This window comes from Nothobranchius furzeri, chromosome 15, assembly GCF_043380555.1.
Source record: "Nothobranchius furzeri strain GRZ-AD chromosome 15, NfurGRZ-RIMD1, whole genome shotgun sequence".
NCBI lineage: Eukaryota > Metazoa > Chordata > Actinopteri > Cyprinodontiformes > Nothobranchiidae > Nothobranchius > Nothobranchius furzeri.
In genome coordinates, this window is record NC_091755.1 from 53,325,650 (window position 1) to 53,341,149 (window position 15,500).

The 15,500-nt window shown below is 41.1% G+C and overlaps 1 protein-coding gene across 3 annotated transcripts in view; it reads left to right on the forward strand.

Annotated features, from left to right (window-relative positions):
* Positions 1 to 15,500, forward strand: part of prex1 (phosphatidylinositol-3,4,5-trisphosphate-dependent Rac exchange factor 1) — a 114,474-nt gene that overhangs the window by 91,465 nt on the left and 7,509 nt on the right. For all 3 annotated transcript variants that reach the window (XR_008564303.2, XM_054746134.2, XM_054746135.2), the window contains exons 24-33: positions 1,761 to 1,971; positions 2,970 to 3,255; positions 4,888 to 5,106; positions 7,702 to 7,790; positions 8,252 to 8,334; positions 10,348 to 10,438; positions 10,525 to 10,653; positions 10,742 to 10,783; positions 12,431 to 12,648; positions 12,752 to 12,854. Coding sequence is in view for 2 of the 3 variants with exons in the window: in XM_054746134.2 (XP_054602109.2) it covers positions 1,761 to 1,971; positions 2,970 to 3,255; positions 4,888 to 5,106; positions 7,702 to 7,790; positions 8,252 to 8,334; positions 10,348 to 10,438; positions 10,525 to 10,653; positions 10,742 to 10,783; positions 12,431 to 12,648; positions 12,752 to 12,854 (1,471 nt within the window). In the remaining variant the exon portion in view is untranslated. The remainder of the gene's footprint in view (positions 1 to 1,760; positions 1,972 to 2,969; positions 3,256 to 4,887; positions 5,107 to 7,701; positions 7,791 to 8,251; positions 8,335 to 10,347; positions 10,439 to 10,524; positions 10,654 to 10,741; positions 10,784 to 12,430; positions 12,649 to 12,751; positions 12,855 to 15,500) is intronic.

Below are 15,500 nucleotides of genomic sequence, written 5' to 3' on the forward strand. Positions count from 1 at the left end.
ACGGGTGTTAAGACATTTTTCAGGCTGAAAAGGTGTTTCAAATAAACGTTTTGTAAAGAAAAAATATAGTGGTTTTTCACAACTGGAATATGTTATCCTCATTCAAGAAAAAATTTTAAAATAAACTGTCCAACAATGTTTTCTATGTTAAAACAAAATTAAAGCATTTTTTTTTTATTTCTCATTTGACCAACATCTCATCTCTTTAGTTTATTTGAAGCTTGAAACAAAAGGTGACTTTCACTCATTCATTCATGAGAAAACTAGAGATTAGGGGCCGAACGATATGCTTTTTTTGGGACCGATTCGATATAAAACTTTTAACAAAGGCCGATAGCTGAAATAATGGCCGATAAATCTCCCTCACAAAAAATAAATAAAAATAAATTTTCTTAAGCTTAAACCCTTCATTCTCTGCCTTTTTGATGCAAACTTATTTCTCTATTACACACCAAAGAACTGTCTCAGTAACTCACTAGGGTTTCCAAGTAATGCAAATAAGATTTATTTAGCAGATCTCAAAAACAACAGAACACAAACTCAGTCACAGCATAAATCTAACATTCAAGTTTTTTCTTGTAAACTGTGGTTTCCACAAATTCATTTTAACTTAAAAGAATATTACACCGCTCAGTAAAATTGTGTCTCTTTAAGATTGCCCAGAGTTAGACAAGTCAGAAAAAGCATTTTATAACCAGCCCAATATGATCTGGCAGCAGTTGGTTTTCTTAGTTTAGCATAAAACAACGTAAGTGAATTCACTTACACTGTAGTGTTTTTTATGTAGGTGAATGCAAGCCTTCCCTTCCATTGCTTTATGCTAAAACAACTGGTTACAACATGTTTTTTCTGACTTGGCTAACTCTGGGGAATCTAACAACACACACAAGTTTAGGGACAGACGATCCCGATAAGAATATTAAAATAATAAAAATGCAGCAATAAATAAAACCTAATACTTGTGCTTTGTAACAAAGTAACACTCTGTGGGAGTTAACTTGGTGAACTTATTCACCCTGGACAGGAAATAATTGCACGTAAGAAACATAAATAAGAATAAATTAAAAAAAGTTCCAAAACAATAATTTGTGTTCAAAGGAGTGGAGCCACACAACATGAGTTCATAAAGCTGGCGCCATCTGCTGGATAGGTAGCACAATATCAACCATATCGGCCGTCTTTTTGGCCAATAGCCGATCCTGTTAATGACCCCAATATCAGCCGATAATATCGGCCGGCCAGTATATCGGTCGGGCCCTACTAGAGATATTATCAGTGTACGATATTGTGGCATTAGAATGTGATATCAGAAAGTATCGGTATCGGATTTTGCATTTTGAAAGACGCGACTTTTCCATAACATGCTCATGTTACTCATCTTAACCCTTCAGCTACGTCTCCTCTCACAGAAGAAGTCAAAATTAGATAAGGTCTGATTTATAATTTAGAGATTTTTTATTCTGTTTGGCCTAACTGGCCTAACTTAAATTGAAGTAGCTGTCTTATTTTGCACAAATAATGTTTAAAGTATGCAGGATTGAGGAGATGTGAAAGTGGTTACTTAGAATAATTTAGTTCTTCAGTATTTTGTGAGGGAGGACCCTGCATATATCAGTACTGGTTTATATCGTTTAATAAAAATTAAGAGTATATTGGTTAAAAAACATCTGTCGAACATCCCTAGTGATATTAAAATTGTCATAAAATATGAAAAACTACAACTTTTGATCCATTTTATGTTTTTTGTTTGTTTTTCTCAGTTTTCCCAGGAGCTGAGGAACAAGGTGTGGCCCTCCTTTAGGCAGGCAGGTGTTCGCCCTCACCCACTGGGCTGCATGGACTTTGTTCCCACCAACTGCCACATCAACCTGATGCAGGTCTCCTACCCCAAAAGCACCACCTCCGCCGGCAGGACCTTCAGTATCCGCTTTGGTCGCAAAAACTCAATCTTTGGCCTGGACCCTGACCAAGGTAGTATTAACACGTAAACGCGCCCAAATCCAAAATAGACGTCAGTCGTCGTTTCTGTCACATTTTCACAGCTTAAACTAAGCTTCACCCAGTTTGGTTGTAATACAGCTTAACCCGTTTAACACCCAGCTCAGTGATCCTTTTTGCTGTTTCCCATCCGTGTCCATTTAATTCCCGGGTTATCGATAAAAGGACGCCAACCACAGCTTCTCACAGTAGCTGTACCGGTCTCAGCGAGGAAACTTACTGTAGACTACACGAGCGGTTTGCCATTAAGATTCTTTTAGCTTCACACTATGAATGCACACAAAGTGCTGCCTCAAGGCTACGTTGGCATCTCTCTGTGCTGCTGCAGGTAGGTGCCAACACGGGAAGAAAAAGCAGTTAATTTCAACAAGGAGTTCAGAAAGTCAGTTCGTTTGGATGCAAAACGTTTGTCCCATCCTTCACGACAGCCTCATTTTCTCATTTGGTCTTAATTAAGAGCCTTTAACTGCTGAGCCGTGGCTGCTCTCGGTAAAGACGAAAACGCAGCACAGCTGTCTAGACAGCAGATCTCTCGCTTTCGTCCAAGACGCCTCGTCTTCATCTTTCCTTTAAGCTCCAGCCGCCAGCCAAACCATCTGCCCTGCAGCTTTGGTTGTCTCGATATAACAACAGTGTTGCTCTCAGTATGAAGTTTGATTAACTGAGATGGTGTAAGAACCAAACAAAAGAGAGTCTCACTTCGGTTGAGTCTTGCAGATTTTAAAGGGGGATCTATGAGATGTTAGAGTTTAGTTTGGCATTTAAACAGTTTAGCATCCTGTTTTTTGTTCTGCACATCAGTTGTGCTTTTAGAAGTTGTTTTCCATTAAGAGGAAACAAACCAGACAACAATGTTTCTCTACAGGGTTTTAACATCTGGGTTAGGTCTGATTGTTTAAGCTGGAAGTTGTTTTCATTGCACGGAGATATGGGTATTCACTGTCCTTGTCCTGTCCCGTCTCACCCTGTAGCACAACTGAACCCCATGTCCCACACTCAGCACTGCGTGGCCAGTATGGGAGCTCCTTCCTGGAGCTGCTCCGGCCTGGAAGCGGATGAGGCAGATGGCAGCGGGGAGGAGACTCTGGATGGCGGCGATGGTGTGATAGACGGTCGACAGGGCGTCCGTGAGGAGGGTGGACTGAGTTTCCTGCTAAAACAGGAAGACACAGAGACGCAGGACGCCTACGTTTACCTGTACAGCCGCTTGGATGTTACCCTGAGAGAAATGAAGCAGTATGTTGCTCAAATCGATGTGTAAGTGTGACAACCTTTTTTCTGTCCTGAGTGTCGAACCACATGTTTATGTCGTCATAAATTATGTTTCCTGTCATTTCAACTGAAGATGAGCGAGGCTGATCTGTAAATTGTTTAAAAAATCTCTTAAAGAGAAGCTTCTTTGTACTTGGTCACTCTGAGTTTATCATGCAGATGAAAATAGTCTTCCACCCGTTTCCTGCTTTAGCTGCTGATAGAAAATAGACGGTCAAACGCTCCGATTCAAAAAAAAAAAGCCACTCAGATCTACGTCTCGCTGTAGATTGGCATTCGTGGACTCACCCATCTTGACGGGGTTGGCCGTTTTTGGTTTAGCATCTAGGAGAGAGCAGAGAATGTCTCTGCTAGTAGAAGCTAACCATTAGCATTAGCAACTCCATCGCATGGCAGAACTCCTCCAGGCTTGTTTTATTAATGCAGATAAAACTTCATCGTTGCAAATCAAACATAGTCAGTCACATTACTGTTAGCCAATCAGAGGTGATTGGCAGGCTTCTACAGAGCCTGACAAGTTGCTGAACAGGTGAATCAACTGTGTTGAAGCGGGGAACAACTAAGACATGCTGGATAGTGGCTCTCCAGGACCAGAGCTCCCTAACAGGAGCTCTAGGGCGTATTTCCTCACAGACACCCACTCACAAGACCGTAATTTATACCAGACACCTCTAGTATAAATATGTTGAACAAATGAGTGGTCTTGGTCTAAAATGCTCCATATGAAAGTAAGCTAGTACAGGGCATCTGCGGGTCCTTAAAAAGTCTTAAATTTGCTTTTCCAAATTTAAGGCCTTAAAAATGACAAATAATCCTTGAATACAGTTTCCAAAGGTCTTAAATGACCAAAGACCCAAAAAACAAGATTCTTTTATTTCTATAAAATGTTCGTGAATTTCTAGTTAGTGTTCAGCATTTTTTGTGTACGATGTTGGCATAAGCGGAACCGTACACATTCAGTTGGTTGTGAAAGGGGGCCATTGTTAGATGAGCACATTAGCTGGTTAAGCTAGTGGGAGCTTGTGCCATGGGGAAGTGCAAGTTCAATGGTAACTGGATGGCTAATCAGGCAATAGCTGGAAATTATAGCTAAAATTTAATTAGAAATATAGCTTAAATTTGGTCAAAGTGGCCTTCAAAAAGGTCTTAAAAAGTCTTAAATTAGGCTCCCTTAAACCTGCAGATACCCTGTAGTATAAAGTCTTTACGGTGGCTGCATAACACCAGGAGCTGTTATCTCAGACCTCCTCCCTCCAAGGCTGTTGGTCAGCCTCTCTTTGTCTGTCTGCCCTTTGCCTTGTTTAAAGCTGAGGATTTACGAAAGGAACATTCTTCTGGACCAAAATATTTATGGGCCGGGCCCAGTACAGGAACAGGGAGTGAAGCCAGGATAACATCAAGAGAGGGGGACAAACATATTGTGTGTCCTTGCAGAGGAAAGGGGTGCGACAGCGTGAATGAATAGAAGTGTATGTTTGTCATCACGGGGGGTGGGGGGTGGGGGGGGGTACTTTATCGTAAACAGAAACTTAATACAGCTTTTATACGAAGAATTTATTCGTATTAAACTAATAATGTTTTTTGTTTAACCTGCCAAACTTTTTTATTTTTGCCCAGGCTCCTGTCGTCTATCACTGAACCCACACGGCTCGAAGTGGAAAGCAGGGAGCCCCCGGCCTACGAGCCAGGTCAGCCCCCGTCTTTGGCCCCCTGCGAGGATGGCGGTGATCAGGACAAAACGGAGCAAGGCGGCATTAAAAAAGTTTGCTTTAAGGTGAACGAAGAAGACCAGGAGGACTCTGGGCATGACACGATGAGCTACAGGGATTCCTACAGGTAAAACACCTTCATTAAATAAGGGGGTGGGGGTGTGATGCACAGAAGTAGGCAAAGCTAATGTTTATTTCACACCTGTGGACTCTATAAAAATAAAAACAACATTCAACTCTCTTGTTACCCAACTAAGTTGTAATGCTTCCCCCTTGGAGGCCAGAATTGTTTCCAGATGTTGGCTTTTTAGCAGAGAAATGACTTCAAAATGTTCAAGTCGGCTCTGGTTATGTCATTTGCACGTTGTGAGTTAATCTGGACTTTTTCTGTGCGTGTGCATTTCACTGGGCCGATCTCCACCGAGCCCCAACTTCCACCACCCACTAAGACGCAGTTATCGGTTGTTGCTGTGGTGGCCGTGTGTGTAATTGAGCCAAATATTCAGGGCGCGGCCTCCGAACCCGCTCTGTCATTAAGGCCACGCCACGTAAAATGTGACGACCTCATTGCAATAAAATGCAAAGGAAAATGGAAGCCGGTCACAAACACAAAAGGTGTTTACCAAAGACTTGAAAAGCCAGAAGAGAAGAAATGGCTCTGTCAGGAAAAAAGGGCATCACTGAATAAAAAAATGTGTTGGTGGTTTTAACATTTTCTTGCTGTGAGAGTTTAAATCAGGTATAAAGAAGCATGGATTCAGTTGGAGAAATGCAGCGTTAATGCTTGCCAGACCTTTCGACTTATCTATCCTAAACCACATTATGGTATCTCCCGTGAACGATTGTCCTTACCTGCTTCAAATACCATCTAGTCATTTCTGCCTCCTTATAACCTATAAATAGTGTTGATTCAAAAGATTTTATTAAAGGTGTAACGAGTAAGAGTTTTACAGTGAAACAAAATCACTAAACATAATGTCTCAGTCGTGTTAGAGGAAAGGGTTTTCAAACAGGTTTCTTTTCAGTCGGCTCGGGGAGTGCTAGTTTTCCTCCTTTTTAAAAACGCTGAAGAAGGACGTAGTCTTTGTTTACAATCTGTCCCTTCTCCAAACTTCCTGGTTTCAGAGCCAATCATGTTTGAGCATGCAAGGTTGTCAAGTCTACACCGTAATTCATTTGTAATTCAACACCGGCCAGAAACATTGAGAGCAGATTGGAAACTAGTAAAAAAAAATAATAAAAATAAGCGACCAGAAGCAAAAGAAATTAAAAAATTTGTTTTACTCTAATATCGAGTAAAGAAGAGGCTATTGTTGAGCTAACAATGCTAGCAGTGAATTAGAAGCAAATAGTCAACTCTAAAAATGTCTCAAGCTACTTTTTCAATTACCAACAAATCAATAATACAGTGAAATGTATTTATCTACTTACTGTGATTGACCCGTCTTCTCTTGTAATCTAAAATCTTCTGGTGCTGAGCCGTAGCTGGCAACAGCGGCTCACAGCAGACGCGTTTGTTTTGAAACATGGACTGCAGTACCCACTTTTGACCACAGGATGTCATTCTTCCTTCACGCACCTTTAAATGTATTCACTTTGCATAGGATTTATTGAAGACAAATATCCATTAAATTCAACAGGTTTCAGCCAGCCCAACACGTTTTTTTCAGTATAAATTCTGATTATATTTCTGCAGACTGAGTACGCGAGCTTTCCATGGGGCTAATTTGTTCTCAGTGTCCATGCACACGTTTCACTTTCCCATGTTTTACTTATTAATGTTTCAGTTTTCCTCCAGTTTGCCGACTGTCAAAAATGTGTTTGTGTGTGGTTTTGTTGGGCTTACCTTCTTGGCAAAAACGCGTCTGCAAGGACACACATCTCACTGGTGCTCACACTTTTGGCAAAGCTTAAATTAGGAAATTACTGTATTTCTGCGTGTGTGTGTGTGTGTGTGTGTGTGTGTGTGTGTGTGTGTGTGTGTGTGTGTGTGTGTGTGTGTGTGTGAATTCAACCCAAATGCAGATTGGGAAATTATATTTAATTTAACTCTCTCCTTTTAGTTTTATTGCTTCCCACTACCCCACCAGTACACACTAGAAACCACAGAATAACAGGGCAGGTGATCTCCAGCTCGATTTGCCCACTTTTTCCTCCAGCCAAGCCCAATATTAGCAGAGGAAGAGGAGACAAAGCCACTGTTGTCACTGTTTATAGTCACTCGTTGGCCGTTGGTCAGGGTAATGCGGGTTGTGAATCATTCAGAGCTTCTCTGAGGGGATTTCAAGCATGTTCACTTAAATCCATGTATAATTTGAGCCACATAAATCCTACACATGCTCCCAGTAATCACGTTGAATCATGTGAAAATGTGACTGTAAACGCCAAACTAAGTTATTTCACCAACCTGTCACAGGAAGGCATGAATTTGTGCACAGCAGCATGTAAACCTGTCAAAAAGACCAAGAACGTAATTAAATGTTTGAATCTAATTCAGACTTGTTTTATTTTATGACTGATCCGTGTTAACTGGATTCTCCTCTATGCAATCCCGGAGTTGCTGCTGTGAGACTTATTTAATCATTTTAGGTCTTGCAGGCTGTAAATCGCATAATTACAGGTTGCTGCCTTCCAGCTTCTGTTTGTGGTTTAAGAATGAAACGACACCTTTTTTTTTACACTCGTATAAATTCTGCACGTTTGTGTCTGTGCGTGTTTACAGTGAATGCAACAGCAACAGAGACTCAGTGCTGTCCTACACCAGCGTACGGAGTAACAGCTCTTATCTGGGCAGTGATGAGATGGGATCAGGTAACAGATGGCCTGTTATATATTTTTCTTAAGTTTGTCCTCTGGCACAAGACTTCTTGTCTTTTTGTTTTGGATTTCAAGTTTCATTCTTTTTGTTTTGGATTTCAAGTTTCATCAAGTCTTACATGTGATGTTGGGGTGTAGTGCTCTAACACCATCTAATAATGTAATAATGTCAAATAAAGAATATAATTAATCTAATTTAGCTTTAGAAAAAGTTGTTGTATTTTGCTACTTAAAAAAAAAGACGAGTACTTCAGACATTTTGGGAGGGTTAATTGTGGTCAAGAGCTTTCTAAACCTCAGATAAACCCACAACCACATTTTATTTTCTGAGCCAAGTATGTGTCCTCTGTTTTTTATAAGCTATACATTCATTCAGTTAGAAATACTTCCCTTTTAAGTGGGATTTAAAATGTGCAAAAGGCATGAAATACATCTCAAGTGTTTGGTTCCAATAGGAGATGAGCTGCCTTGCGACATGAGGATTCCCTCTGACAAACAGGACAAGCTTCATGGTTGCCTTGAGCACCTTTTTAACCAGGTGAGTCATAGGGTGTTTCTCAATGTCAAGGAACCTTGCCTTGATGTCTTGGCCCTGCCCCGGTTGCCTAGGAGATACATCATCAGGAGCCGCCAAGACGTGTTCCAATGTTCATGTGTGTTCTCCGTTTGTTAGCCGTTTAGCTAGCAGAGCAAGGATACACGGGAGGTGTCTTGTAGCCTAGCCTTGGTCAAAAATTACCCAGAATACACCGCAGTACTTTCAAAAGGACGGCGGATCAGAAGCCGGCAGCTACTTTGGGGACAATTTTTAAGTTTAAAAGTAAGTCAGCTAATTATAATGTTTTTTTTTTTTGTATCCAAAGAAGTTATCTATGGTTGGTTAGTTGCTTAGTAATTGCCGCTTTGGTGGCTAGCGGGTAGTAACTCGCATATATATTTAATTTAATGAACATATACACAATTTAAAAAGTAAAAGGCTTGTTATATATTTATATAGAAACTAATACGTATAAAATATAACGTTATCTGCCGTGTCACGTGACGTTACGTGACCGCCGTGGAAGCCGCAGTCACGTGATGCAAGTCTGTTTCATTGAACTGTTTTCTTTGACCAAAGACGGACAGTGTCCTCGTAAGCAAGGCGCTTGGCCTTGCAAGACATCGCCTCGCAAGGCCAGACGCCTTGACATTGAGAAACACCCATAGTGTTTCTTTTTAACTTTATTCAGTAGAGATGAATAAAATAAATGCTTCATGTTGGTGACGCATTGACTTTTTGAGTGTTAAGCAATTCTCCAAGCATCAAAACAATCCATCTGTTTTCTTAGTGTTTGGTTTTAGAAACTATATGACCAAAACATGCCATTTCAAAAAGTCTGTTTGTGATGTCAAAAAGGGAACTTTTTGAAACGAGTATTTTTGGTGATGTAATTGGGATTTACTAAATGCAAAAGTCATGAAATCTCATCTGCTGGTTGTCGGAGCGTTTCAGCCTATAGCAGCCTGGGTGGGTGTGGGGTGGGTGTGGCCAGCTACAGCTCGTTTTCTTAAAGCGACAGCAACCTGAAACGGCTCATTCTGGAAGGTACGAAAACTGTCAATAATAGAAGAATAGATTTTATGTGAAGAACTTCATTAACGTGTTTTGTATCGACCGTAGAACTATTATAACTTATGAAAAATGTTATACTACGTCTCCTTTAAAACATTGAGTTTTTTTTTTAACTTCACAGTGGGCTAAAGGGCAAAACAAATCTACCTTAAATTGATCCACTAACATTAACATAATGCAATTTCTTATGTTTCTGAAACCAGTCTTAAAATAAATTCAAACTCATTCTTAAAACAATCTCAGACCTTCTCAATTATGTGTTGATTTAGCCTCCTGGAGAGAGCAGAGCACATCTAGGCTATTAGAAGCTATCCGTTTGCATTAGCCACTCCACAACAAGATAAAACATATTTTAGCTTGTGGTTTATTTATTTTTAAATAAAACATCAACGTTTTTTATCCAACAAAGGAGAGCTAATGGAGGCATCGGATGAGTTTTGTTGCTGTTAGCCAATCAGAGGAGAGTCATTTGCATATCATAAATGTTAATGATCTATACATGAATTTCTGTCCCCCCCCCCCCCCACACACACACACACCCGATAGAGGAGCGCAAGAGCTCTTTGTATGAGCTAACCATTAGCATTAGCAACGACATGGCAGAACTCCATCAGTGGAGATGAAACATCAACGTTGCAGAGCAAAGTCAGCGGTAGAGTCATGTTGCTGTTATCCAATCAGAGACCACTGCAAATGTATTGAAATAATAACTTTAGGCCCACTTTAATGCTGCATTTTTAGCCCCTAATGCTAGCCATGTTTTAATGGCTCTGTCAGCAAAGTAGCCTCTGTTTGTGTTGCTTTCTCCTCACTGAACACACTTTTTACAGCATTTTCTGTAGTAGTAGATGGATGCAGTGATGCGTGAAAGGATGTGAATGAGCACAGAAAGGCTGGGTCTACAGACAGTTGTAGTGAATCCTTGTTGTTTCCTTACAGGTCGAATCAATCAACAGCCTCCTGAAAGGACCTGTTATGACCAAGGCCTGCGAGGAAACCAGACACTTCTACCCCGACCACAGCCAGCCAGGTACACGTTTGTGTCTGTGTGGGTTTAAAGTGCACATGTTGGACATCAGGCACGCAGACAGACTCCCTGTGGGTTTGTGCAAACAGGGTTTCCTCAAGCGGACGACTGGATCGCTCGCTGTCGTTATGCCATCTACAAGAACATCCAGGAGGACCCTTGGAACCTGCCCAACTCAATCAAGACGCTGGTGGAGAGCCTGCAGAGATTTGTGGATGGTGAGCTGAAGAAAAGTGCAAAAGCACAGCCAACCGGTCACATGATCGTCTGCAGTTGTTCATTTTTGCTTTGATTCTACCTCAACAGATGGAAAGAACCGGCTTCTCCTGGCTTTGCTCAAGTGCACAGGTCAGTCCTAAAACACAAAATGCCTCTTATTCGGAGTGAGACAGCTCCAGGTAATCAAACTAGATTATATTTAGTTTTCATTTTCCATGAAATTAGCAGAAGAGACAGGTCGTGCTCCCGTCAGGAAACAGGAACAGTCATAACTGGAGAATCTTAAGAGATTGCTGTTGGTAAATGAGCTCATCCATCAAGTCCTAGCCAGTTTTATAGAACACCTGCTGATCCCTTTAACACTTATGAAGTTCCCACCTGCTTTGTTTGAAAGCCACACTGGAGAGTTTTTAACACTTTCAGGCAGGGGTGCCCAATTCTGGTCCAGCACGTTTTAGTGGTTTCTCTGCTCCAACACGCTTGATTCAGGTCACCTGTGCAGCAGCTCATCAGGCTCTGCAGAAGCCTGTTAATCACCTTCTGACTGAAATCAGGTGTGTTGAAAAAGAGTTCACCAGCACTCCAGGACCAGGATTGGGCGTCCCTGCTAAGCTATTGCTTTTAAACTGGTTTCAGTGGTTCTTGAGCCAGAAACTTGAGCAGCTTCACATGGGACAGCACTCTGTAGCCCTCTGCTGACCAGAAACTAAACAACTTTGGTTTGGGTCGGCTCTAGTGGGAGGTTTCTACCTGCTTTACAGCTTTACAGTGCTGGGAGCTCATATAAAGACTAGCAGTTAGCTTTTTTCGCTTACTGGCCATCAGTAAAATAATTTGTCCTTGGCATCGGGGTGAAGTAATGTCTTTGGAGTTTAAAAAAAGTTTTTATCGCCATAGTTTGTGAAAGCAACAGGTGAGTTAACCTAAAAAGAATTGTAAATTTAATTTGGAATAACATTTAAAAAAACTGAAATGCACTTTTCTGAAATGTTTGTGTTTGTAAAATGTAAGTTTATTGTTTTGGATACGTACTGCATTTTTAAAAAAATGAATAAAAGAGCAATGCAATACATCACCACAGACTAAACTCTCCAAGGTTCAATTTGGTGTGCCACCCCAAAAATTTGTTTGGCCCCATCTTGCCACTCCTATCAAAATTTTCTGGAGGCGCCCCTGGAGGGCTAAAGCCAGAGTGAACATTGGTGCGGCCTACATCCTCTTTCAGTTTTGAATAGTCTAAAAATGTATCAAAGTCCTATTTTTTCTGTTTTTGAACTGCCAATAATCATATATTCATAAACAGATGCTAAATATAAGACAACGTTGTTATCTGCAAAGCCTGCAACAGTTGTAATTCTGCTTTCAACCAGTAGGGGAAGAAACGGGAAATGTAAGTGTACAAGCTGTAGGTCATTGTGCTACTGGTGGTTTTCTGCGTCACACATTTTCCTTTACTTGCATGTTGCTGCTGCTCTCTCTTCCTCCTCCTTTTTGACATCCTCCGTCCCTCCCTCTCTCTCTCTCTCTCTCTCTCTCTCTCTCTCTCTCTCTCTCTCTCTCTCTCTCTCTCTCTCTCTCTCTCTCTCTCTCTCTCTCTCTCTCTCTCTCTCTCTCTCTCTCTCTCTCTCTCTCTCTCTCTCTCTCTCTGTCTCTCTCTCTCTCTCTCTCTCTCTCTCTCTCTCTCTGTCTCTCTCTCTCTCTCTCTCTCTCTCTCTCTCTCTCTCTCTCTCTCTCTCTCTCTCTCTCTCTCTCTCTCTCTCTCTCTCTCAACAACAGACACTTCTCTGCAGCTGAGACGGGATGTGATCTTCTGCCAGGCAGCGACGGGCGCCTTGTGCACGCTGGCCGAGCAGCTGCTCACCGCCTTACGCTCGCGGTTCAACAACGCCGGCGAGTACCAGGAAGACGGCAAGGAAACCAGCCGCAAGTGGCTGGAGCAAGTTTCTGTCATTGGGGTTTTGCTGCACTTCCAGTCCACACTTGCTCCACATCTGGTCAGTGCAAATGTTTCTCTTTTCCCTGGTTAAACCTAACCTTACAGCTCAGCAGCTGTCCTGTAGGTGTAAACTCTGCTTTTTTCCCTCCCTCCTTTGGCAGAAAGAGGAGCGGACCATGCTGGAGGACACCAAGGCGGCCCTGTTAGACCTGGACAAAGTCACTGTGTTCTTCAAGCCACTGGAGGATGAGTGTCTAGTTGCAAGTAAGAGACTCCGTCCACAAAGACAGACTTTGCTCCTGATGAGAAGCTAGGTGGTCTGACCTGCTTCAAACAAACTTCTGTCAGGAGGATGTATGGAAGTTATTGATGCCCAAAATGCAATTTAGCCTAACCAGATTTCATTTTCTTTTCAGTGAAGAGCGACTAAATAGACTTAAAACAACATTATGGTGGCTCCATCAATTATCTTTAAGCCGAGCAAGAGAAGTGGTTTTTTTTTTTACATCCTCTGTGTCACAGATGGAAACTCTTGGCAGACTGTGACATACAATTTATTCTGAAGCGCTTCTTTGCTGTGACACAAACAGAATATGTGAAGCACCTTTAGATGAAGAAAAAACACCTTTATTAACAGGAAAGTAGACAGAAATAAAATTAGTGGCGGATGGTGAAAATATTCTGGGTGGGGCTATGTTGAAAAAATGCCTTATTTCATTCTAAGTTTTCAAATGAAAAAAGAATGTGGCATTAGTTTGTTTTTAAGCTTGAATTTTCAGTCTGTCTCATGTTCAGAGCATCCACACCCCAACGTGCAGTACTCATTTCCACCAGTAGGTGGTAATAACACAACGTAGAAATTGAATTACCGGTAGATATCCGGTTTTGAACATTATAATCACAGAAAATGAGAACAAATAACACATCTTACCTCAGCAGCTGCAGGTATGAGTTCATATTTACCAATTTAAAGAACAAGTCACCCCAAAATCAAATTTTTTGCTGATGATGTATAAATGTGTGTGTAATTATTCTGTAGACACATGCAGTCAATTATTTGGCCCTTTAGTGCATTTGAATTTAAGTCTGCCATCGCTATTGGCTAAGAGGTACCCTATGATGTTATCTGGTACTATAGGATGTCAAAGCAACGCCTCCTTGTGACGTATTTTTCAAACAGGAAATGGGAGTGGCGTGACTTGCTCTTTAAATCAACTGTGTGTGTGTGTGTGTGTGTGTGTGTGTGTGTGTGTGTGTGTGTGTGTGTGTGTGAACGAGGGAGAGAGACAGAGAGGGGAAAGGAGATCCAGCAACTTCCAGCATGCTAGTTAACTAGCTACTTCCTGTAGCAAGGGCGCTATCAACTGGTGCCCCATAGACAATAAATTAAATTATGCCGATTGGCCAAAATTCTCCAATTATCCCTAGCAACCAAACACAATTGGCTGTTTAGATGCAGCTCAGGGGCACTTTTTCCAGAACCTCATTCACTTCACTATTTAAAGAGAGACAGCTGGTGAAAATGATATTTAAACAGACACATTTACAGCAGATATATAAATATGGGTTTCTCCTTTAACACCATGCCCTCCTGGCCAAGCCACAACAGAATAAAATCCTTACAATCAAACCCAAAGTGAATTTGCTTTTGCAGCATGAAAATGTGCATTACATATTATTTTGCATTACTTGCAAACAGCTCAAGGTCAAAATATCTATTATTAGAGTAATCTGTTGTTCTGTCATGCCTCTTTGTGAACTGAGGAGTCGCTCAGGTTGTTGTGAGCATGTTTACTAAACAACACACCTAGGTGACTTGTTTTAATAACGCTGCTTCCTGTGCTTTTCTAATTGCCCGGGTTACCATGAACCTAAAAGCCAACTTACACAAAAGGTGGCTTCATCTTGCATAAGTGCACTTTTCCACTGCCTCAATATGGTCAGTGAAGATTGCAGCTCAAAGGAAAATCACTCCAGGCCCTTTCGTTTTCAAAGAGGAAAACTGTGGGATAGGCAGAATCGTGCTGCTCCAGATTTATGCTTAGCTGCAGAAAGTATGCATGTATACAAACGCAGAAAACCGTCCACACTAGTAGTGACAGGCATGCAGAGATTTATATCAGTGCAGGTTTGTTCTTGTGTTGTTTGAAGTGGAAACTGTTTCCTTAGCGTGATTTTGCTGATGCTGCGAACAGCCAGTGCAGTAGTGGAGGTGGGCGGGCAGTGGCATCAGATATTGATTAGCTAATAGCAGCAGCAGTACAACTCCATGCGAGTAAAACACGCTCCGCCCGAAGCATCAAAGCCAACTCTAAAGGACCAGGACTTGATGGGCTTTCCAGGAAGGCACTGACCCTAAAGGTTACATCGTAAAGGTCGCTTCTTCCAATTTCTCAGCTCTGGTCAACAGTCTCTGCTGCTAAAATGTTACAAGAATAAGTGCATGGTGTCACAAATACGGTATATTTTCACTTTTTATTCTTAATTGTTTTCTTCCATGCAGTATGTACTTATTAGAGCCACTCAGATAAAAAAAACAACAAAGGACATTTGCTTTTTTTTGTAAAATTAATTAATTATTTTCGAATGTAGAGATTTCAGGATAAAGCAGCTTTTTCATGAAAATCAGGAGATAGCTTAACGCTACTGGGCTCCTCAGGCTTTGTTATGTTTTTATTATTACTGTAACCCAGGGACCTGCAATCTGTGGCTCTTTGGATGTTCTACGATGGCTCATAATAATTTAGACTACAAATTAAATAAAAAAGTATACATATAATAAAAAGGCAGGTTTAAGTATTTTCCATTAAAACAATCATCCCTTAGAAATAAAATAAAAATTTCTATTCAGATTTTTTTTTTTTCATTTTTGAAACAAAAATGGCATCAAAATACTTTCAAAACATCAAA